At 41.4% G+C, this 24,430-nt stretch overlaps 1 protein-coding gene across 1 annotated transcript; it reads right to left on the reverse strand.

Moving 5' to 3' along the window:
- Positions 1-46: 46 nt before the first annotated feature.
- On the reverse strand, positions 47-23,024 carry LOC139623128 (TBC1 domain family member 8). Its single transcript, XM_071481098.1, has 20 exons — positions 22,671-23,024; positions 15,878-15,988; positions 15,555-15,673; positions 15,095-15,323; positions 14,097-14,337; positions 10,930-11,137; positions 8,401-8,592; positions 7,840-7,989; positions 7,545-7,695; positions 6,040-6,254; positions 5,436-5,553; positions 4,204-4,489; positions 3,812-3,953; positions 3,464-3,562; positions 3,285-3,353; positions 2,889-3,159; positions 2,635-2,700; positions 2,439-2,525; positions 2,159-2,268; positions 47-1,476 (listed from the first exon to the last, which is right to left on the reverse strand). The coding sequence occupies exons 1-20, from the start codon at positions 22,795-22,797 to the stop codon at positions 1,063-1,065; spliced, it is 3,405 nt and encodes a 1,134-aa protein (XP_071337199.1). The 5' UTR covers positions 22,798-23,024; the 3' UTR covers positions 47-1,062.
- Between the last annotated feature and the right edge of the window lie 1,406 nt (positions 23,025-24,430).

Raw genomic sequence — 24,430 nt, forward strand, 5'->3', positions numbered from 1 at the left:
ATTATCAAGCCACTGCTGCTTTTACAGAAGAAAAAGAGAAGTGGTGTCATTATGCAACATGTTTTATTTCACCAGGGTTGTCTTTTTCCTGCAGCTGTTTCAGATCAGTGTAGATTATTTTCCAGTATATTGAAAAAGTTTAGAAAACATCTTTAATCGGGGTGCGTGCACATGAAAACATTTAATATTAAAGAAACAGAAGTTATAAAATCAGTAAAAAAAAAAAAAAAAAATGAACAGCCAGCACATGCTAGATTTCTCCTTAATGCTGCACAGTTGTTTGTAATGATTAGTAGTACAACTTTCTAATAAGACAGCCTTTATAAAGGGTTTATATCATGTACTAATACTTTATAGATAAGTGAGTAGCCTTCATCCTCCTCCAGCAGCACTCCTGCTCGTCTTTTCAACTCTTTAGTTCTTCAGGAATGTTTGACCTCTGACCCTCTGGAGAAGTGAGAGTCTGGATCAAAATCCAGTTATTAGTTGTTGGATTGTTGTAAAAACCCTTTAATCATTAGGTTATTTACATTTTAATAGCAGCTAACTGACTAACTTTGGTTGTTGGCTCAAAATGAAATGAGAATGCATTTTATCAATGACTTATTAGAAAGTGAGACGCTAATAAATGAAAGGCTTACAACAGATCTATAAAGCATTAGTGAATGACATTGAGTAATTAACGCTGTATAAGTGATGCCTAATCAGGAAGTGGTGACAGATTATTCACAACACAGTCGAACTGCAGGCATCCTCACGGTGACATAACAAGGCAATAACTGTAATTTCTCAGTGTCCAGAGCACAAAGTGACCGTTAGAGATTTGGAGCTTGAAAACTGTCTGTGGCTCAAAACATTTTCTCGTTTCTGTTGTCAGTTTCAGGCAAAGGTGGATCAGGGTGTCACAGGCTCTTGTGTTGCAAGTGAGTCATTGTGCTGATACAATAAATGTCACAGATAACTTTAAGGCTGCCACAGTCAAATGATACTGATATTCTGGGTTTTCTTCATGAGTTATTTGGCTTCTGTTGTGGCTCAGAGTCCACAGCGTTCACATTTCAGTCACCTGCTCCGTTGCTGCAGTGTGAGCAAACCTGCCCTCTGGTGGTACTGCTTCTCCTTGGCCTCTGCCAGTTTTGCAGAGAGATCCACCGGCTTCTCGAAGAAGTTCACCAGCGCCTGCTCGGTCAGCAGCGACGCCAGGATCTGAGCGTAGCTGACCGTCCACTCCTTCTCCACCGCTGAACTCCCATCGCCTGCACCTGCACCATCTTCAGCAGTCTCCTGTGCGGGCTGAGCTCCTTTCACCTCCTCTTGGCCGGTGACCTCTGACCCCGAGCTGTGTCCCCGGTGGCCAGCCTCGCCGATCTGCAGCACGAGGCTGGTAACCGTGGCGATGGCCTGGAAGAGGTCATTCTCCTCCGGGTCGCCGTGGAACATGCTGTAGAGTGTTTTACAGAACTGGATGAACTCCCACTGCGGAGGAAGAGATGAAGAGAGTTTATGTCAGCGCTTCATCCAGTTACATCATCATGATCCAACAGATCAGTGCTGAAACAATTGGACAAAATTTTACTCATCATTTTGATCAACGAATCAAAATATCAAAATAATTTTCAAGCAAAAATGTAAAAAAAAATCTCTGGTTTCTGCTTTTAAAAAGGAAATACTAAAATGTAAATTTAATATATTTGAGTGAATACATTTGAGTTGAGATAAAACAAGCTATTAAAGACGTTTCTTTGGAGTCTTGGAACTTGCGATGAGTATTTTTTTTTTTTTTCTGGCACTTTATAGAAAAATAATCAACTGATTAATTGATAATGAAATTAACTGAACCCCTTGATCAGATATTTGCTGCACAGGCTGCAAACAGATCACCAGCCTGTAACTGTAGCAGCAATGTCAGACAGAAATATTCCAGTTCTGTCTATAGTGACTTTAAGTAAATTCTATACATTTGATTTAAACCAAACAAGGATCGAAATCTGCATTTAAAAATAACTGTAGTGAGAGAAATGTGTATGTTCTACATGTTTCCCTATACACCCACACTGCAGAGGTGAAATACGGGAAACAGCACCTAAAAGTGAGACTCTGCTGAGGGCCAGAGCTCTGTGCTGTGTAGTGTAACACTAGCTCTGCATGTTTCCGGTACCTGGTTCATGAGTGGCAGAGGTTTCTCCACATCCTTCTCCTTCTCTTTGGCCAGATCCTGCAGCATCTGCTTCAGCTGCTCCTGGTAATCTTTCACTTCACCTTTCACACCTGGAGCAACAGACACTGTCAGATTTATCTCTCGCATCTACACACATTCATATCAGCCTCGAAAAAAAAACACACAATGTGCTGCTTGTGTTCTGTCTGTTTGCATGTGTTTACTTTAGTTGTGATGTGTTGAGATAATAAATCAATAGCAGTGGTGTGTTTGGACTGACCAGAGGGCAGGTTAACACAGAGGGGTCTGTTGGTGGACAGCAGAGGGCTCTTCATCAGAGCGGGGTCATCCTCACTCTCTGTCAGAGCTGCAGACACACACATACACACACACACACACACACACAGAGTAAAGTTAATCACTGAATTACAGCCCAGACTCGGAATGACTTTAATCGTTTTAACAAAATAAACCACCTGGTGGGATGTGCAGTCCATACAGCAGCCTTATTTTCTCATTTAGCTCTTCACAGTACAGAGTGTCTGCAAATGAGGAGACACAGTTAGTTTCAACTTCTTCTTTGCATTTTTTACTCTGTTGATGATACAGTGGATGTGCGCCAGCAGTACCACGGGAGACATATGCAGCTTTAACTGCTCGCCATCTTGAAACAGAACATTCACCATCAGTTATTTTTCAGTGTGTCTCCGCCTCCCCTTCCTTCACATACCCAGCCAGCCAGCAAACTCTCTAAAGGTGACCAGGTTGTCTCGGTCCTGGTCCAGCAGGGTGAAGGTGCGGTTGGCCACCGTGTCCGTGTGCTGGTTTGAGCCGCCGGGCCATGGCACCAGCAGCCCATACAGACTCTTGAACTGGGGCCGGTCCAGCCGGTACTGCCGCTCCATGTAGGAGCGACCAGAGTCACCATAACTCCACGCCGCCGCCTCTGCCGCTGCTGCAGAGCTGCTGTCTCCCCAGTACAGACTGATAAAGTGCTCTGTCTGGAGGGGGGAGGGGAAAAGCCAAAGATCGACAGAAACGTGATTAGAATTCATAATAATAATTTGTCTTGGATGAAGACGCAGCCGATGATTTTGAAGGGTAGGGTGTTGAGATAAGTAGATACCTTGAACAGGTCATAGACATCAGCCAAGATCTCTGGAGGGATGGAAACATCTGGAGTCACCAACCTCAACTGCACAGACACACACAGAGGGGAAAGACGGTCGTGTAGAAATCAGGTATCAGTTGCTGAGAGGTTGTACAGTTTTCTTTTAAAGACATTTCTATTCTGTGTTTGCTCACAGCATTTTCTTTGGTGGTGTCTTCATGAGCCTGCAGCACCAGGATTCTGTGTCGACAGCGAAGCCTCTCGATCCGCCGCACGGTCAGGTCTCCAAATTTCTGACAGAATGAATTATGAATTATGTGGTGTGTGTGTGTGTGTGTGTGTGTGTGTGTGTGTAGGTGTAGGTGTTAAAGGGTCAGTTCACTGAAATTTACCAACGTTAGCTGAGCATGACCTCCTCACATACTCAATGAGAGCAATGCATTATTGCTTTAAAAATAAAGAGATATAAAATATGCTATAAAATATTATTATTATACATTAAAGACCAGCCTCAACTGTCACTATATCCATGTGCCTCTCACCTCGTAGGACTCATTGATGAGGTTGGTGATGTTCGTGTGTCCCACAGCGGGAATATCAGTGTCGCTGCTGCAGCTCTCCTCTGCAGAACGTGGCGAGGACGGAGGAGAGGACGACTCCTTACTTCCAACCTGGTCCAGAAAACTGTAAAGCAGAGGGTGTCACATTTTGTCATTTCTTGTGCTTCAGACATAACATTTTCAAAATAAATGCAACTGTTCCATTCATAAATATGAACAGGAATTAGAATTCATGAATGAATTTGGCAGAGTTTTTTTTTTATATATATCTCAGATCTACATCCAATTTCATTCCAAGAATTTGTACACGCAGGTATTAGTTACTGAGCCTGATTTAGATTTACTTCAGTGATGAAGTCAATCAACAAATCTACCTCGTGAGAATCATAAGGGCCTGTCCATCATCGATGCTGGCACAGAGCTGGGCGGCGTTGGCCTCCAGCACAGCCAAACCCAGCTGGAAGATGGCTTTGATGCCGTGGAAGAAGAAGCAGTCGACCACGCAGACGGCGCTGTGGAAGGGCAGGACGCTGAGGAAGAGGGTGAGGAACCAAGAGAGGGAGACAGAGGAGAGGGAGGAGAGGTCGGGAACGTGCTCAGCCAGCTCCGGCAAACGCTCCCGGATCAGCTCCTCAAACACCGACTGGTCCACCTGAGCTCCTGCAGGAAAGAATGGAGTCAGTGTTGAGTATTTGTGTATGTGTTGTAAACTAATTCATTCATCCTACAGCAGTCCTATGAGAATGTGGTCTAAATTAAATACAGTCTGAAAGTGGCACAATTATTATTATTAAAATTGGGGACAATCTGATCAAAGAATAAGTAACAAGTTTTTCTTGGCTTTGACCACTAGATGGCAGCAAAAGGTCAGCATTCAGGGAATTCAAGTGTTTTTACTTAACCTTGCCGAACAACTACCACAACCACACATGAGGTTTTATCATTTTAATATGATCAAAAAATAAAGACAAATAAAAACAATCATGATTTTATCTTACTAATCAGTATTGACTGTTTAACCGCAGCCTGATGCTTACATGCGGCACTACAGAGCAATGCTGTGATCCAAAAACTATTAAAAACACAAGAAAGAGTCATGTTGTTTCACTTTGACTCAAAGGGTTACACATATTGTTTCACTGAAAATGTGGTTACACACACAAAGGTTGTTTACAGGCTAAAGTCACTGCTGTTATGGTTTAGAAGTAGGGAAACTGTTAATAGTAATAAAAGAATAAAGTAAGTCCTTCCTTATTCATTAAATGTACAACAATCACATGGAAATATGGACACAAACATCTGGACATAAAAAAAGGAAGAGGAAATTGTTTCAAATGCACCTTGCATGTCATAAATATACAGCTTCACAAACACAGGAAATGAGCTCTTATTTTAGAGGCCAACAATAAGCCTTCAGGTTGTTTGGTGTCTGAGGAGCAAACAGTTTAGACAAAACAACCGGGAAGTCCTCATGTCATTAAAAGGTCATACAAAGCAAACAGTGGTTACATGACTTTTAACACCATATGCGCTTTTAAACCAGGAGCAGCTTCTGTTACTATGAGTACATAAAGCTTTAAAACACCACTGACCCCTGACCTCTCACCTATGACTCTGCGGTTGAAGTAGTCGGGCAGCATCCTCTCACAAACAGCCACCAGCAGCCAGAAAGCTTCTTCTTCTTTGGCGTACAGCAGCAGCACCGACGCCAGGATGTTCATAGACTGGACAGAAAGAGACGAGAGCGGAGGAGGATTTAACCAACACACACAAAGATCAGAGGCCGTGCCCCAACAGAAGAGAGGTGCTCTGTTACAGATACGCTGATAGATGAATCCATGTGGAGGCTATTATGTGTAGCCGCGAGTGAAGTGTTTCATTACAATTAATAATTAATTGCAAGTACAATAAACTGGTTAAATAAATTTGCATTTGCATGGTGTTCTAAATGAATAAAAATATGAAAACAATAGTTTGTCAATTAATAATTCTATTTCCTTATTCTGTCTTTAAATGATAATCACTGAATTTCAAAATTAAACTGCACTCAGATAATATCATAAAATAACATTCACCTATTCATCTAATTTCCCTATGCTCTTGCTAGTCCCACTACTCTTAATGCTGATGCAATTTACAGTCAAGTAAATTGTGACAGTGTTATCTCTGCACTGTTGTCACCACACTCTTTCACCTCATGGGGTCCTCACCTGACAGTATCCGATCTTTGGGTTGCGATGAGCGTAAGCAGTGAGGACGCGCCTGAGCGCGGCGATGCCGGTGGGGTTTTGGAAAGCAGGATGGTCCGGCAGGGAGCGGTGAAGGTCCCGCTCGATCTCCTCGGTGGCGAGGCTGCTCTGGCCCATCGACTTCTGCACCAGACTGGCGTAGTAGCCCTGGTGAGACTCTAGCTCTGAGGATGCATCTACACACACCAGGGATAGAGATACTGTAAGTCAGTACAAACACCTTAAAAGCAGCAGCCACTTAACTGATTCTCTGTTTAGAAATCCTCTCGCTCTGGTTGTTTTACATCACATCAACATCCACCTCTCAGAAATATGGGCACCAGAAGAAAAAGTTTAAGTAAAAAGAATTAGAATTAGAATATAATGAATTAGTATATTCATATATGATTATGTACAAACAATGATCAGTTTCTTTGTGTCTGTGTTCAGAGCCCAACATCAAATCCTCTTTCATTCCAGGTTGTTTTTCGGTTCCTCCACAGGTTAGGGTTAGGTTAGAGTTCATCCCTTTCAGTTTCTGAGCGACGGCTGCCACTGTAGCACAGGGAAGTGAGACTGAACAGAGGAAGTGACAGAAAACCAAAATAAAAGCATGAAAAGAGTTTGGTTCTGACTGAGACGGCACCCTGAGACGAAAGAAGGGGAAGTAAAGCCCCAGCTGTGTTCACACACTCACACACGCAGACTAAGTCTTCCACTAATCAGGAGGAAGGTGGTTCGACTGTGTTCTTGGACAAGATGGTGAACCCCAAGTTGCCTCAGACAGCTGTGCCATCAGTGTATGAGTGTATGTGTGTATGAATGTGTGTATGAATGTGTGTGATGTGTGAATGGGTGAATGTGGCATGTATTATAAAGCACTTTGACTGGTCTCTAAGACTAGAAAAGCCTGTACCTGCAGTTCGCTTTACCATTTAGTGACAGCAGCCGCTCTGTGTTTCACAGACACATCCACGCATCAGTCATCAACAGCTCTCTGTCACCTCCACCTCATCTGAATTTACACTACACAGGTCATGCAGGTCGTCTTATTGGCATTGTTTTCACTTTCGTTTGTCAGATGACTCTGTCAGTGCAACAGAGTGATTTGATTGATGCTCTTATTAAATAATTCTTCATTATCCCTAATTCATTATTAGTTCTTATAAATTAACATAAGCCTTTTTGAGCAGGTGGCATTTAATCAAATCACTATTTTTTTCTTATGCTGCATACAGACCATGATCTCCCTGCACAGTCCACACTCCATTGTTTGTGCATTTCAGGTATAATACATTACAAGTCTCTCTCTCTCTCTCTCTCTCTCTCTCTCTCTCTCTCTCTCTCTCTCTCTCTCTCTCTCTCTCTCTCTCTCTCTCTCTCTCTCTCTCTCTCTCTCTCTCTCTCTCTCTCTCTCTCTCTCTCTCTCTCTCTCTCTCTCTCTCTCTCTCTCTCTCTCTCTCTCTCTCTCTCTCTCTCTCTCTCACCAGAAAACGTCATCCACAGCTCCCCTCGCAGTGACTCTGGTATCCCCATGGAAACAAGCCTCTGGATCTTGTCTGTGCGAAACATGTGGACGCCACGACCGAACTCTAAGAAGTGATCCTCCCAGAGCCGCTCCTTCACCTGCTCCATGCTCTGACAGCGACACACAGTTTAGATACTCACTTTGAGACACTGACTCAGGCTGATGCACGATTCACCACTGATGGTTACCTTTTGGTCTTTCTATCATTCTTATATTCTTATATTTGACTTCGGCTCCAGTGTCAGTCCTCTCACCTTGTTGCCGTTAGTTCCTGGTTGGTTTTGGTGGAAGGCCGTCATCAGGGCCTCACTGTTGACCGTGTTACGCAGAACCTGCTCCTCTAGCTCTTCTTCATCAGATAAGCCAGTGTCGTAGTAGAAGGTGTAGTAGGGTGTTGGGGAGCTCTGAGGAAAAAAACAATACGTTTCTTTCTACATGTTAAAACTGAAGATTAACAACTAATTTATTTAGTTCAGTTTGACTTCACACAGTGTTGTGTAGTGAAATTAAGTTCCTCTATCCTCATTAGCTATTGCATCCAACACTTCTCACATCTATTTATTGAGGCAAGTGCGTAGGAGCAGGATGAGTGGACCAATCAGACAGTGTGCAGGATTTTTCAATTTTAACATGCAGTGTCTGAAACGTTGCTTTAATGCTCAGCCAGCAGCAGTGAGCCTCTTCTGGTCAGCTTTTTGCCTAATCAGTGTGCTTGTATACTTTCTTGTCTCCCTTTTCATGAAGCTCCAGAAAAATCCCTTCACATCATTTTCAATGAGATCAATGAAATGAAACCACTTGAACATCACACGTACCATGCTTCTCTCTTTCTTGCTGCGGAACATGGACTGTTTCCACTGCAGAGCTTTGAGTCTGGTGTTGAGTCTCTCCACCAGCTCGTCTCTGTCCTGCAGCTCGATCAGCTGGAAAGCCTTCTTAGTCCGAAGGCTCACAATGACGGGGTTGGGAAGCGGGCTGGTGCTCTCCGCTTTTTCTATAGATAACACCTGATGAGAAAGTTTGAGGAGACAAGGCTTCAGAACACACACACACACACACACACACACACAGTCCCTATATGCAAGATGGATTCCCACAGCTTTGTGTTTACAATGATATCAAGAGGGAAAGAGGAAATGAAAACTATGGATTAGACGACCAAGGAGGGCCTAAAATCAGTTGCCCTTTTTCACCTCCTGCTTTACAGGAAGCTGCCAAGCAGAGTGGAGGCCATCAGCCAGCAGTGGTTCACCTGGGCTGTGGGCTGGGCAACCCCTTAAAAGCTTTCCCACTCAGCCTCACTCTCAACCATCAGCGGCAGTCCTTCTTTGTTTGTTTCATTTGTTTGGTTAATTTTTGATTTTTTTTTCTTTTTTTGATTTAAATTTTCTTCCGTCATCCATGCATTCACATATTCCCATCTACTATTGATTTTACTGATGTAACATGTACTGTTTCAGTTATGTAAATAGGTTACTTTAATAAATTAGTAAATAAATAGTAAACACTCAACAATCAATAATCAGACTCTGCATCTACAATATTAAAATAATGCTTGCCATACCTGAAATAGTACATATGTTCTTATTTAAGAAACAAAAGTTTAAAGGTCAAATATCTTTTTTTAAAAAACAACAACATTCAGGATATTTGAGTCAATACTTCAAAATCAATGATGTAACAATTTAGAGTAGCATGGTGCTGTTAGACAATACTGAATTGAAACTAGGAATGAGGTAGATTCATTTATAGATTATGTGTCTTACTGTAGCTGTATAAACAAATGTAACACACTTTAAGATGAGAACATCAGACCACAATCACAAAATGAGAAAATCTGCTCTGATGTCACCACACAATTCATACAGCCAAGCTCCACAGGAAATGTGCAGGAATACAACAGACAATAGAGGTGAAAGAGAATGTGGAGGAGCGGAGGGGGAATTATTACTTATTCACAGCACCAGATTAGGTGGGAGGAGGTGATTATACTTTTGTAAAGACAATGCTTCAACAGAAAACAGAGGAAATGGAGGATTAAACTGCAGCAGCAGAGGGAACAGAGTATGCATGACGCCGTACATTGTTCATGAGCAGACCGAGCAGCTGGCGGCTAATCTGGACCTTTCACAATGACTAAACCAAACCGAAATAGCCAAACAATAACGCTGGAATAAAAAGTACAATTTTAGATTTTTAGTAACAAGCTTCAAATATACAGTTTTATTTTCGCATGCACATATACCAGTGAATGTTAAAAAATATATATATATTATATATATACACACACACACACACACACACACACACACACACACACACACACACACACACACACACACACAAACATAAAAACAATACAGATTTTCAAATACAGAAACGTTAATTTAGATAAATGTGGACAAAGCAAACATGCAAACTGTCTGTTGTATGTGTGAACATTATCAACCACATGAAACCAGTCCATGTGTTACTCTTTAACCTGCAGCTGGCAGAATAAACACAGACTGTTAAACAACCTCACCTAAAAATACACGACCACTATAGAAACACAGGCTCCCTGCAGAAACTCTCAGATAAAGGCTCTCACTCAGGACAAAGAGTCTGACTTGTAATTGTAAAGTCACTGGCTTCGTTCACTAACAGACTGGAAGATCAGACCAGACAAGGACAAAGTGAAGTTTTACTATGGTGAAGGAAATCTGGTAAACAAAGACTGTTCATGACTTCTAATGCCCTAATTCAGAGGCAACAGTGGTGTTTTTCTCATGAGTTTCAGCACCTGCTTCAATCCGGCTGTCCACATCACCCTCTGAAAGTTTGGGAAAAACCCTCTTGTTTGTGCTCAGGTGGTTGTCACTAATTACACCACGTGAACTGGACCAATAAAGCAGTGCTCTCAGACTTTTGTTGCTCACTGCAGGCTTTTACAGTGACTTACTCACATTATGAAAGTTAAAGTTAACCTGGTTTATTGTTGTATCAGGGACTTTACTGAGGTCAATGTTGGAAATTGAAGCCCAAGGAAAGTGGGGTAAAATTTCACTAGACAATCAGCTTTTCTGTTGGAAGAGGTAAAGGAACACACAACAATGCCTCATTAGACCTCAGTAGACGTCAATTGGTAATGACGTGCAGGTTCAGCCAACTAGCCCTCCGTTGCCCATGGTATAAACCTTTAAGGTCCACAGCTAATTGTGTACACATTGTTATTATGGACCACTGAAGGTTATTATTTTTTGGAGAAACCTAGAGCTTTTAGTTTGCCCAAACCTGATAAATTCCTTTAAACACTGCATTGTGCTCCTTACAGCCTCACTGAGGCTACGATGCAGGTACTGTACCTCAGACAGGGGTATGAGCAGGATGCAGCTGCCTTCCTCTCGGCTGGAGAAACACAGGTAGCTGTCAGTGGTGTAAAGCGTCCCAGCTGTGTGGCAGCGGGCGTGTGGTGTCCACACCGAGCAGGACGCCACCTCGTGGAGTCTTTCCCCTCGAGGGAGCCGAAACAGAGCCAGGACGTACTCCCTCAATGCCTGCTCCTCCAGGATCCTGGGGGAGAGGATGAGGAGGGCGAGAGTTAGGCAATAACACACAGAGAGGCAGCTTGAAAAACAGGTTTAGATGGAATTTATGTTCATTAAGAAGCAAAACAAACAGAACCAGAACTTATTCTCATCACTGAGACCTCAGGTACAGACAGACCAACAAACAGCTGCAAGAAAATGTATCCTGTCTCAATCACTTTCACTCAAAGCTGCACACAGGTACATTTTCACAGGCAGGTAATTATAATAATAATAACTTTATCAATAGAGAACTGATCAAAACATAAACGCCATAAAATACAATGAAAGCAAACGTATATGATACAAAATTCTAGATAATATTATAGAAAAATACCTTAGTCAGGGACACATTAAAGAATTGTACATCTCCAACAAATGACTGTAGGGTTGGAATTGGCAGAGAAGGCTCAATCAACATTAAACTTTAGTTAAATCAACAAAACCAAAAGCTTAGCAATGAAAAAGCAAAGCATGATGGCATGAGCACATCAGCAGAGTCGTAGTGACAAGTGTCAGGTTATGATATCTACACGTTACTTCAGTCCTCTTCTGCATGAACTGAACAAAAGCTTGGCTCCACTTCAGAAATGTCGACATCTGAAAAGCGATCCATTGAGCAAGACTGTGGCAACTTCACAACAAATATGTGCAAAGAGAAAATGTAACGTGGCCGAGGTTGTCTGTTGTTGTGCATGATAATATACTGCAGCACAAAGTTAGGAAGTAACACACAAGTATAGTGGTGCTGGGCTGAGTTTATGCCATAGATGTAGATTTCCCCCCTGTAATTTTCATCTTTGAGAAGTGAGCTCTAAAATGCAACACACAGGCACATTGTGCACATATGGATGGATATAGGGGCAGATTTGTAGTGGGGGTTTTGTCTCCAGGCTGTCATGAGAGGCAGCGTACTGTCCTCCTTGACAGGAAGCCAAATCTGGTTTGAACCCTGAGGATCTGAGTTCAGTTTTAACCACAGCTTTTCTTCTCTGCTCCATGACCCAAATCTCCCAAATGACCCAAATTATTTTTCTCTCTGGAGGACGCCCATCCAACCACACTAAGATCTATATATACCACTATACATATACTGTGTATACACAACAATGAATAGTGGAATAAAAGACACTAAAAGGAAAAGTTGGAGGATCACAGAGATACACAGTGAGTTGTTTAAAAGTCAAAAGGGTAAATAAGGGCAACCCAACCGCCGAGTGCTTTGCACACATACCACATGGGCATAAGAAGCCCTGAGCAGCAAGTTTCTGCTTCACCGCTTTGCCAGCCAGACCGTTTACTGCATGTTACTCCCCTGCTCTCTCTCTCTCTCAGGGTATTTCCTGTCTGTCTCCACCGTAAAATAAAAATGCCCAAAAACACAATTCCAAAAGGGCAAGTGCAATAACAAGGGTTAGGATATAGAAAACGTGCAGTGTCCAGGATAATGTTACAGAAGGCAGCAAAGTGTGAGTGTAAAGTTTTCTTGGCAGACACGAATGACTCATAAAACTTGCCTTCAGGTTCTTACTGAAAACAGTTTCAATTCACATGTTGGATTTTTTTTTCAATTAAATATTTTTATTTATTCATCATCCTGAATGAAATGACAGACCCTGTCTTACACCTGTTGTAAGGTAAAATGTATTCTGAATTCACTGTGGATGCCAACTTGTTGTGTTCTACATGAGCCAGTGAACAAGGAAAGAGGCATGTTTTCACACAGAGAGAAACCAACACAACTGCTCCATTCCTGCTCCAATACAACTGAGTTTTAGATAAAGAACAACTTGAAAGGATGAAGTGGAGTAAACCATGATAAACTCCTATACACACACTGAGGAGAACCTGAGCTGAGAAGTAATAAGTGGTGGAGTTTATTCATAGTTACCATTTTATGACAGTTATCTCTGAGTCTCACTGTATTTCTGTCTATATATTATTTATTGGTTTGTTACTTCTGTAATTTCAGTTTCAACAGCTTCAATCATTTGGCTGCATGTTGACTACCACTTTGAACTCTCAATGGTTGTATGTGGAGTATGTACTTGTTAGTTGTTCCTTTCTTCAATTTTCATCTCTTGACTGCTGTGTGCTCAGATCAAACCAAGCCAAAATACATTTGCTATTTACAGGAACAAATATAGACAACATCCGAATCTGCCCCTTCACACCTCTGTACCACAGTTCAGGGGGTGTACTTTTAACTCAACTTCCTGTCACGGTTTTGATGTTTTTACATAGACAGAAATAAATCACTCTGTGTGTTGTATCACAGTGGCATTTGAGAAGGAGAGTTGTGAGTAAAGTGAAAACAAGTAAAAAACTGTGATAATTGTAAAACTAGCAGCACATCAGTAAACATATGTGTGAATGTCTCATCTCCGCCGACTGATGATACAATTGTCTTAAACCTCTTAAAAACTATGTTGAAGGCCCAATCTTGTTGTTACTTCTTGTCATTTCTCTTTGTAGAGGAGATTATGTCTGACTGTCCATGAAACGTAATAATGGCCTTAATAATTCAACGTACAGGACACCTAGCACACTGTATTATCTTATATTGTTTTTAGGTTAGGACATTCTTATGCTTCTTCAGAACTGCTTGTCCGATGGTTGAAAAAGCTTTGGAACCCCCCCACCCACACACACACACACGTACAGACTTTTCCAACATGAGATTGAGGGGAGCTGTATCAGACCATTTCTGTAACTTTCCGAAACCAACACCCACTCCACGCTGTGAATGGCCAGCTGTGCGGAGATAACAAAGCTGCCGGCGTCTGAACTTTTTCACTCTTTCACAATTCTTCATGAGCAAATTAGGCTGGTGTTTGGGAAGTCACCTGAGACGTAGACTGAAATAAGTTAAAACAAACACGAGAAGTGAAACTAAGGCGTCATGTCAGATCATACTGGTAACAGACACCAGAACCAGCACTGACCTCTTGGTGATGCGTGCGGGCTGCTGCAGGACTCGGTCCAGCTCCAGGCCCTCGCTGTCCAGCAGCCGCCTGAGGGCAATGTCAGCCAGCTGACCTATGACCCCGAACGCCTCATCCAGGTTCAGGAACATGGAGAATTCCCTCTGCCGCTGCCGTGTGTTGACCCGGATCGCCTCTGTCATCAGACCGGTGGAGACCCGCTCCAACCGTGTCACCTCCGCCCAGGGAATGACAAATTTGACTGCGGAAGAAAGACGAGTACAAAACATTTAAGTTTCTTAAAGCTGAGTGTATATCACATAGCTGTGTTTCCAAGTCATTGTAAGAGGAAAACTAAGCTGCAGTGAATAAAACGTAGTTGAGTGGTGACAACCAAGACTCTTGACTGCAGCTATTTAGTCACATTTTGAAGCAGTGATCCTTGCAAATGTTCCCTTTGTTTATTTATTTATGTACTTTCATTTACTCCTGAATAGTTGATCAAAGGGATGGAGACACAATAGTAGCATGTGAACATGTTGGTGTGATCTAAACTGGCAACTGGCTCGCTACCTTACATTTGGCAAGGTTATAGGAAGACCAGTCTTTTTTAGATAAAGGCTACGGAAGCTGAGAAATGCCATGTTCACAGATATTTTTTCTATCCCATCATCTCGAGATCACAAAGCTCATTATCTTGAGATGACGAGATATTATCAGGAGAAAATGATTTTTTTTTTTTTTAAATAATGAGATAATTATTCCATTATCTCGAAAATTTTCTGGAGATAATGGAATAATATCTCGAGAAAACAAAAAGTTGTTTTATCCTGTTATCTTGTGATGACAAAAAAATGTGTTTTCTCAATAGTAGTTACGTTAATGATCAGTAGCACAGAACTTTGCAGACTTCAGCTTTAATCCTGTGAATTTAATGTTTTTTGGGGAATGACTCCCTAACTGACTTTACATTTGGTCATTTGGTTTGAAAATCAGAGCGTTCACTTTGGTGTACACACCTTCCTTCCCCAGCAGGAAGGAGTAGAAGGCCATGTGATTGATGCTGAGGTAGAGGAAGCCCTGCCGAGGCACCCGGCCCTTCCAGCAGCAGCAGGAGTAGTACGTCACCAGTTTCTCTGATGATGGGAGGCCAAAGCGCAGCTCGAACTTCATCAGCGCCTCTCTGAACTTCTCCGGGTCCTCCTCCTGGGCAGCCTGTCGGCCCCGAACCTCCTCCGCAATAAGGCCCTACAGAGGAGGAAGCTTGCACTCATTACTTCACAGCCCTTTATATGGATTTGCATCATCAAAGGGAACAGAATTTAGGTTTTAGTCATCATCATATAATCTACAGTGAGGGTGATGTTTCACTTTGATCTCACAAATGCCTTAAATCCTTTTTTAAAACCACAGGAAAATCTTTGTCAACACCTCTCAAACTTTGAAATCAACCCCCAGCGGCACTGGCAGGTCTCACACCTTGACTTTTCCTTTGACAAAGCTGGCGACATCCTCCTTTTTTTCAAACACGGACAGAGAGTGAAGCAGGTTGTGGACCAGCCAATCCCAGTGCTTGTTCACCTCCTCTATGGCAGCTCCTGATAGACACAAAGACAAAACAGCTGTGAATGAATCAGCTGAGGGTACAGAAAACCAGAAACCTTCCCAGGCAAACCCCGACCACAGATGGCAAAAACAAAGTACACAGACACAACCAACATCTGAGATGAACTGATAAAGCCAGAGAGCTCAGAGTGAAGACAGACAGCAGGAAAGAAAGGAGACTTGATGGTTAAGCTCACCACTGGCGATGACCCAGCTGATCTGGGAGCCGGGAACCTGGAGGAGGATGCGGAAGGGGGTTACCCTGGCATTTGAGTCCAGCACCGTGTCCAGTGCTCCCACTAGGAGACCTGCAAAGACAGCAAACACAGAATTCAGACTGGGGTTGAAATTGTGTGAACATATTCCAGAGACAGAGATTTTTACTGAGTGTGTCCAAAGTCTGTAAAGCTGTTTTGTGATGAATAGCAAGGTGACAACTATTATAACCATGACCTCGCCTTGGCATAGTGGAGTCAAATTAGCCCATAATGAAACATAAAAACCAGCGAATAATGAAAGCAATGTCCAATTTCATAGACAGCACACTACAAGCCTCCCCACTGCAGTGAAAGAGGGAACAATTTGATATGGAGCCATGTAAATGTTTGTGGGCAGAGCCATTAAGTTAGCACAAGTTAGCTAATTGTATATCTATATTTCATTATTTTGAAAAGTATGAGTTTTTAATTATTATAATATTATAGACAGCTACATGGATATATGCTCTATAGCTATGCTAACTTGCTAATCAAAGTTATAGGCTACAATTTAGCATGGTCACACTGACTCTATTGTCAAGCAGCAGCAAACTTCACGACATTTCCTTGATTTTTTTTTTTTTTTTCCAATTAATGATCAACATAATTGGCAAAAAATAATTAATTAGAAAAAAACTAAATGCTGCTTTGAGCATGCTTATTCAACACAAACAATCTCATTTATGTTACTGTGAACAATCATGTGAGTACATGAATGTCATCTTTCAGTCTTTCTTTGTGTTCCTCACAAAGGACAGAGAGGTGAAGAGTTCATACACACACAGTAATATTTCACAGACGGACGACACAAATACACCAGCAGCTTAAACGGAGGCCAGAGAGGTTTTGACTCGAGCCACAAGAGAAGATAGACAGAGAGGAGAAGACGGGACAAGCCGGTTTTATGGGTTCTCTTAAGCAATACCATCAACTTATTAATCACTGAACTGATATTTAAGCTCAAGATTCATTTTAAATTCTACTGATGATTTTCACAACAATGCATGGTTTTATTGCAGTGCACAGCCTTCATCTGAGATAGAAGACAAATGTCTATTAATTACATTTCCTTACCATTAAAGTTTTTTAACATTTAAATTTTAAATGTTACTCTTATGTCTTCATGTGTTCAATTCACATTTTTTGATGCACCCACCAGCTCTTCATAGTTTGTAACTTTGTTTTCGAATTCCCTCATATTTGAATTAATTTCACTTAATTTATTATATCAATTTACTTTTTTTTTCTACTTTTAATTGTACAATTTCATGCAACTGGTGTTAAAGTTGAGCATTCAATTAATTCAAGAAAATAACACCTTGTGTAATTATTGCCCTGATTAAATAGACCTTATAATGAAATATTCCTTAAATGAATGAAAGCATGGCCAGCTGGGATGTTGACCATGTACTGAAATGTGTCACTGCAATGGAAACATTTCTGTCTACATACATATTTGCTTTAATCAAAGGCTTAAACACAATAAAGAGCCACAGAGAGCACTGACACACGGGGAGCACTACAGGGCAGAGGGAGCAAACCTTATTACAATTTAGAGGAGTCTCATTTAAAAACAGGAGGACCTCAGTATGTAATCAGGCAGGTAATAAACTCCTGTCTCTTCAGTGGACAGCTAAAACAGTCAACCAGTTCAGTTTTAATAGTAAAATCCAGCAGGAAATCTGTTCAAAGTGAAACTCAGTGGTGATCTCTTCAGTTGCAATCAACTCCACAGATGCTCTGAAGAATAAAATTGACCCCAAAGACCCAATAACATTGAATGAATTCATGCATTTCAGTCATCAGGCACAGAAACAGACCAAGAACACACAGATCCACACTCTCTGAACAGGCTGCTGTCATCACGTTCTCATCTTTGTAAACCACTGCTAATCCGCATCATGCGTTTCCAATAGCAACTCTCTTAGGGGTCCTTTAGATTCTACATCGCCTCTTTAAGAAAACACAAGCCGAGGGAGTCAATGTTCTGCCTTAAAAATGGAGAGGGTATCGTACGGGTTGTAGCTTCAGATTTGAAACTTTGACTCTCTCAGCTGATTTTACACATTCAGCTTTGTGACTGTAATTTTATAAAAGGGTAACAGACAAAACCGCCATGTTGAACCACATCAAAGCTTCCACATAATCACACATCTGCATTTTAGGATCTGCTTAAGGGACAAGTTTAAAATATTTTACACTATTCAATAATGAGTGTTAGTACTCATGTTGCACACTGCTCTGAATGAAGACACAGAAAGAATGCATGTGGTATGACTGTGGTAGCATGTGACTGGGTGTGGAAGCTTTTTGGGTTGCCTGCTGGGTTTTTTCTAGGACAGTTCACCATTATCATATGGTCTTTGAGCTCTCCAAGCCAGCCAGAAAAGCTTTAACCCAACATAAAGACTTGGGTCACTAAGGGAAAAATAAATGTATAATAACTGCCTAACTGCTAGATCTCAGCTCCCAAATTATTTAAGAGAGCTCCAGAGGCCTCCTAACTCAGCAGGACTTGACCAGCAGAAGCAGCAGATATGCACTTTCTATATGTTAGAAATAGAAAAGTAAAACACCCACACAACCTGTACAACATATAGAAACAAATGTTCACGTCTTCTTAATGTTTACATTAACCGCATCTACAGTCTCATTTATCAGAAGTGCAAGACATATATTAGCTGAATTCGTACGATGATGTTGAATAAGAAATGACAAATCTACATATATAAACTTGACAGTAAACATTTTATGGAAATGGAAATCAGCAAACATTTTACCTTCACACTTAAATGGAAATCAACTTTTAACTTGTTTAAGATTTGTATGGATAATATCCCTAATAGCATAAATTATTATAATTAACATAACAGCAGTGAAAATGTCTTTTATAAGCTCTCCCTTACATGTTTCTGTTAACTGAAGCACGCAAGTGTTTGAAATAGTGAATGATGGGTAGTTTGATCATGATGCATGAAGCTGTGATGCAGAGGTGGCAAACCTCCTCTGGAAATCTGCCATTGGTTGATTCAGTACATGACTGTGGCCTTTTGAGGTAGACATAACTGTAGTCCTTATTTTACAACACTTCATGCCACGTCAGATTCACACAGTCACATTTAGCTTCTTCATACAAAGCTCCTCAATCCACCTTTTAACCACAAGTTTTTTAATAAGTCATAGTTCAGGACTTGACTTTAAACAATTTCTTAGATGTTTCATACAAACTAGCCTAGATAAACAGGTGATTTTTAACAGGCTGGTAAATTTTATGCTTCTCACCCGGCTTGACTTTGAACTTTCTAAGGCACCTTTATCACTCAGATCAACACAGTGTAGCACAGCTAAGTACAAGCCTGCATGTCAAAGTTATGACGGGACAAATGAAGGCAGTCAGATCTCTATCTCTGTGTTTAAAAACCGGGTACACATGAAAATAAAAATATACACCTACACCAGGTGAGACTTTGAGAGAAAAGGACGAGGAATCGGCATCAGTTCTTCCGCATACTGGAAGTTGAATATATGATTTAACAGCTTCAGGACTGTCAGCCTATAAAACCTACAGTGAAACCACCTTAACAGCTGCTGGGATTCACTGGAGGCTTTTATAGTTTTGTGAGTCAAAAGGCTGTTTAAAAGGCTTTTACACCTTTGGAAAGTACGTTGTTTTTAATCTTATATGTGAATATATATGAATCATGAGTCAGAAGCCTCAATGCAGAAGTATTATAGCCTTCAAAAAGCCCGTTCTGGTGGAATCATGCAGGTGAAGAAGTGTAAATATAAATTGTCTTCCAGCAGACAGCTCTGGCTCTCAGCCAACCAGAAGCCACATCTGAGTCGACCTGCCTGAAGCTGTGAGCCCGGCAGCCTGGCAACACAAAACCATCCGTCTGTCACCACAAAGCCCAGAACGGGTTCACACTGGTAAACCTTCCCGAAGTGAAGAGAAGGGAGAAGGGAGTCAATATGAATCATCGGCTTTCTCTGCGAACGGTCACGTTGTGGGGGAATACTGCTGTGGAGAAATGAGGGCTGCAGCTTGGAGAAAAGCAGAACAGAGCTCTGCCCTCACAACTACAAGACTGTTACGTCTGTTTGCATCTAAACTAATTAGATATTTCCCTTTTTCTTGTCTTGCTTTATGTCAGAGCATTAAATTACAGCAAATTGGTCATTAAAGTCAACTTTAAAGCTACTTTAAATGTGCTTCAGCTTTATAGAAAAAAATATCTGGTTGGAAATAAAAACACAAATACTGGTATGAAGGGGCTGATCAGCTGCAGATGTTGTTGCCCAGCCCCTCTCAGAAATCCAGCTGGAAGTATGTCCTCACTGGTGTGATAGGGGCTGGAGAGTGTGTTTTAACAGCTTTGAGAACACATTGAATGTCAGGTTCTGCTTTCATCTAATAGCTGGAAACATTTAAAAAATAGAAAACTCTGTGCCGTAAAAGAGACAACTCTGCTCTGTGTTGTCTCCTCCGCCTGTGTGGCAGGAATGCCAAAATGAAGGTCATTTAATTAGTTAATTTTAAACACCATGACAACAGGACTTGACCCTTAACCCCTCTTGCTATGGAAACAACGGGAACAAACATACTCACAAAGTAAACCCCAACCAGGAAGTTCCAACTATTCTGTTCTATTTGAGAGCTGGTTTTACCACAAGGAAGAAGGAAAAGCGTAAGGAAGAGACTGGATGAATTGTTTGTCTGGTTTAATGATATGAAATGTCACTCATCGTATAAATCACTGTACACTCCACGACCAGTGTCTCAGTAAATCCAGTTGCACAGATACAAAACACAGAGAGGAAGCAAGACAGAGGAAGCAGCTAACAGGCCGAGCTGTAACTCACAGCGGCGGGAAGCAGTCAGACGGACTACAGCTGCGACGAGCACATGCTCAGACATTTGTATAATGAAGATAACACAGGGATAGAACTTGTTCTGCAGGGTGAACGGCTGAAATCACAAAACAGCGACACAAGCATTTTTACCACTGTCAACATTTACCACAACACAATCCCAAGGAATGACAAAACCCGTAATTCTCCTTCAGGAAATTACAGCGACAGGTCTGTTTCCCAGACACAGACAAAGTGTAGATTAAACTGACCTCTGTTTGGGAATTCTTCAAACAAAACAGCCGCACAAGTCCCAGAAAAGACAAATGTCCCTCACAGGATTTCTACAGCTCTTAAATTATGTATGAGAGAAGAAGAAACAGACTTGTGATTGAACAGAACTTCTTTTTTAACTCACAATTTATTGATTAATTGTTAATTAACCATTATAAAACAGTCCTATAACAATTAATTATATTGAAAGTTGTTTGTTTTGTATGATCAACAGTCAAAAACCAAAGACGTTCAATTTACAAAGATATAAAACAGAGAGAGGTGAAAAATTCCCACATTTCAGAGGTGGGAACAAGAGATTTATTTTTGGGTGTGTTTGCTTGAAAAGTCTCTCAAACAAATAATCACCTATCAGAATTAATTTTCTGTTGATAAGTTGATCAGATAATTAACTAACCATTTTAGCTCCAATATAAAATGTCACAAAACAGAGCAATGTTGTTTTATTGTTTCCTGTGTGCTGGCTCCAACTGGCAGTTACACTATAAAGCAGTGGTTCTCTTTTTTCACGTCTGATAACATTTTGTCCCAGGGTCCCCCATCTGATAAATACATAAAACCAAAGTGAATACTCAGTATACTACTGAGTCATTTTTCAAAGCAGACTTTTGGACTTGTCATAGTAGCAAAAGTTCATAAAATAAGTTGTTCATAAAATAAACTACAGCTCCAGTCTATTATACTAGGACCTCGAAACTAAGGTTCAGTCACCGTTCATTTGATTTTGTTCGTGACATGTCAACATATCACAGCAGAAAAAGCAAAAGGCCTGTTGGGGAAAAGTAATGTGCAGTTAATTAAACCAAAATTAAGTAATTAGTTAAGTCGAGGCGACTCAGTTTTTGCTGACATCCTCTTCTATTCTTTCGGTGTTGGCTGTTATGGCAGTTCTCACTATAACAAGAGGGCCTAGACTTTTGACCCTCTCTATTCTTCATGCACATCTCAAGCAGGTGTGGCGGTGCCTGAAACCCCCACTCTTTCTTCTCGGTTCTGAGACCTGAATACAGCACTTGTCTTCATAGTCTTTCATAGTGAGAAAGTTTAGCTATGACACAAAGAATTGAAGCAGACATGTATTAAAATGTATGTGTGAGCCCCATGGCTGGAGCCTGAAAACTGGCCCAGGGCCAGTGGTTGAGGTCATGTTGACCTGCCACATAGTTATAATGATAGTTTCAGTTGCCATAGTAATACACAGACTTGTAGACAACATGCAGGCCTATCTGGAACATGGGTATTCCTGTCGACCCTGTGACTGGAATCCGGGATTAATAATAACAATCCAGGATTTCCCTGAATTCTGGTTCAACAAATCTAGTTAATTCTTTCATCCTTCTTCCTGGGACCCCCCCCCTCTCGGACACACCCCCCTGGACTCACCCCTTGTTTACCTGTGAACCTGCCTGCTGGCGCTTTGGGGCCTGTATTGCTCCTGTTGTTGTTGTTGTTTTTATGGATTGACTGACAGCTGGTTTTCCCTGGCATCTTCAATGTTGTCACTGTTTACCTGTGGTTCTGCCTGTATTGTCTGTGTGGCCTCTGCTTTGCTTGTTGTTTTTGTGGTGTTATAATTGTTTTTATTTACCTGTGATCCTGCCTGTCGACTCTCCATGGCCTCTCCTCCTCTGCAGGAGAAAGAAGTCGTTGCTCCTCTCGGTCACCCAGAGCTTCAAAGCGTTTTTCAGCAGAACTTCCTCCGGGTTCAGCCACATTTCTTCCAGCAGGGAGGGACCGGAGGAAGCCGTCTGGGTCTCTGCGGCGGCGGTATACGAAGTTGCCTCTGCCTGTCCTCCGGCTCGGGAGCGGCCTGGTCGATCCTACAGCGGCGGGCTCTCAGGTTTATCCATGATCCCCCTGCGCTCAGCCAACAGCCGCAGGTTTCTCACTTCCTCGCCTCACGTCTGCTCCCTCACGCCCGATTTGCAGCAGCTGTACACACCAGACAAAGATCGTCTACGTGAGACGATGACTTACTCTGTAGTTGCATCGGGTTACATAGATACCAAAAGAAATTGAAATTAGTTTGTTTTCGAGCCAATAATTACGAGTAATTACAATAAATATATTTAAAGAAGCCTATTACGGACACTTTGATCATCTCTGCTCTGGTCACTTCAGCTTTTGTCTATTTCTATTCTCACAAGTTTACGAGAAGAAAACAGATCAGAAAGCGCATCAATCCCCATTCATTTTGCCCAGGAATAAAAAAGAGAAATAGACGGTATAACTAACCCCCCCCCCCCCCCCCCCCCAAATCATTACAGTTCAGTATTGTGCACATTGAAAAAAACATCTTAGAAGTGCACATGTTCAAATTACACTCACAGCAAATGTATTTGTGAATTTAAAGCCCCGATACTCAGGATTTAAAAGATTTGAACTCTCGTTTGAGCTGCGGCGCTGCGATCATTTACCGTAACTGTCTTGTCAGTTTCTCTCTGTGTTACTACTAATTACTTTTTAAATATTAGAGGTTTGGAGATAAATGCAACAGTCAGCCAATCAGCCATATGTCAAAGCACAAGAAACCATAGGAACACAAGCTGTAAACGTGAAGTAGAATAAACCTAAATATATTATTATCATTATTATTACTATCATCAATGATTATCATTGATTGATTGATTGATTGATTGATTGATTGATTGATTGATTGATTGATTGATTGATTGAAGTAGGCCTGAAGGTTAGTCATTTTGTAAATAAAATACGATATACTGATACATCAAGGCATTTATGACATTTCTGGTTTCTGAAAAACAGGGACAAAGTGAGAGCTCTTCACTGTATTTTCTTCTCTTCCGCATTTCACCAACTTTCCCTTCCGCCAGTTCCGGCAGAGAGCCAGTAGCCCTCCTGTGATTGGCTGTTGAACTGACACAGCGTTCAGGTGTTCGCTACGATTATTATCACACAAAGGCTTTTTGTTATTCAGTCCATTCATTAATACGACAAACACTGAGCCTTAATTCTCCTGTAATTTCTCGCTGGTTTTGATTCAATCGATGATGACTGAATGCCAACTTAAACAACATATAACAATCACTTAAATTTTACATTTAAGGCCCTTTAATGATGCTGTGTAATATCCAGAGAGAGTTATATGCTAGTGAGTGCAGAATATCTTTAGATAAGAACTGTGGAAACCAGAGGAAGGAAACATAACACAGCTGATTTTCACTTCTAATAGTCAGCATTAAAAATTGACCAGTGTGGGATTTCCTGACATCAATACTAACAGAAAAATCAATATTTTTTCAGCTGCCTCTTTAAGGGTCGCATTTTTCCAAATCTGTCTAAAAACAATAGTCAGGTGTTGAGACGAACATCGAAACTGCTGTTGGT

Source organism: Trachinotus anak, unplaced genomic scaffold, assembly GCF_046630095.1.
Source record: "Trachinotus anak isolate AG129_WGS33_773 ecotype Australia unplaced genomic scaffold, CSIRO_AGI_Tana_v1 ptg000001l, whole genome shotgun sequence".
In the NCBI taxonomy this organism is placed as follows: domain Eukaryota; kingdom Metazoa; phylum Chordata; class Actinopteri; order Carangiformes; family Carangidae; genus Trachinotus; species Trachinotus anak.

Bases quoted from the DNA above. Each gene is read 5' to 3' on its own strand.
- LOC139623128 (XM_071481098.1), bottom strand. From the start codon at position 22,797: ATGTGGCTGAACCCGGAGGAAGTTCTGCTGAAAAACGCTTTGAAGCTC. The intron at 15,989-22,670 runs GTAAATAAAAAC...CTGTCTTTGCAG, and splicing joins GTCGACAGGCAGGATCACAG to GTCTCCTAGTGGGAGCACTG. The intron at 2,526-2,634 runs GTGGTTTATTTT...GTGTGTCTGCAG, and splicing joins TGGACTGCACATCCCACCAG to CTCTGACAGAGAGTGAGGAT.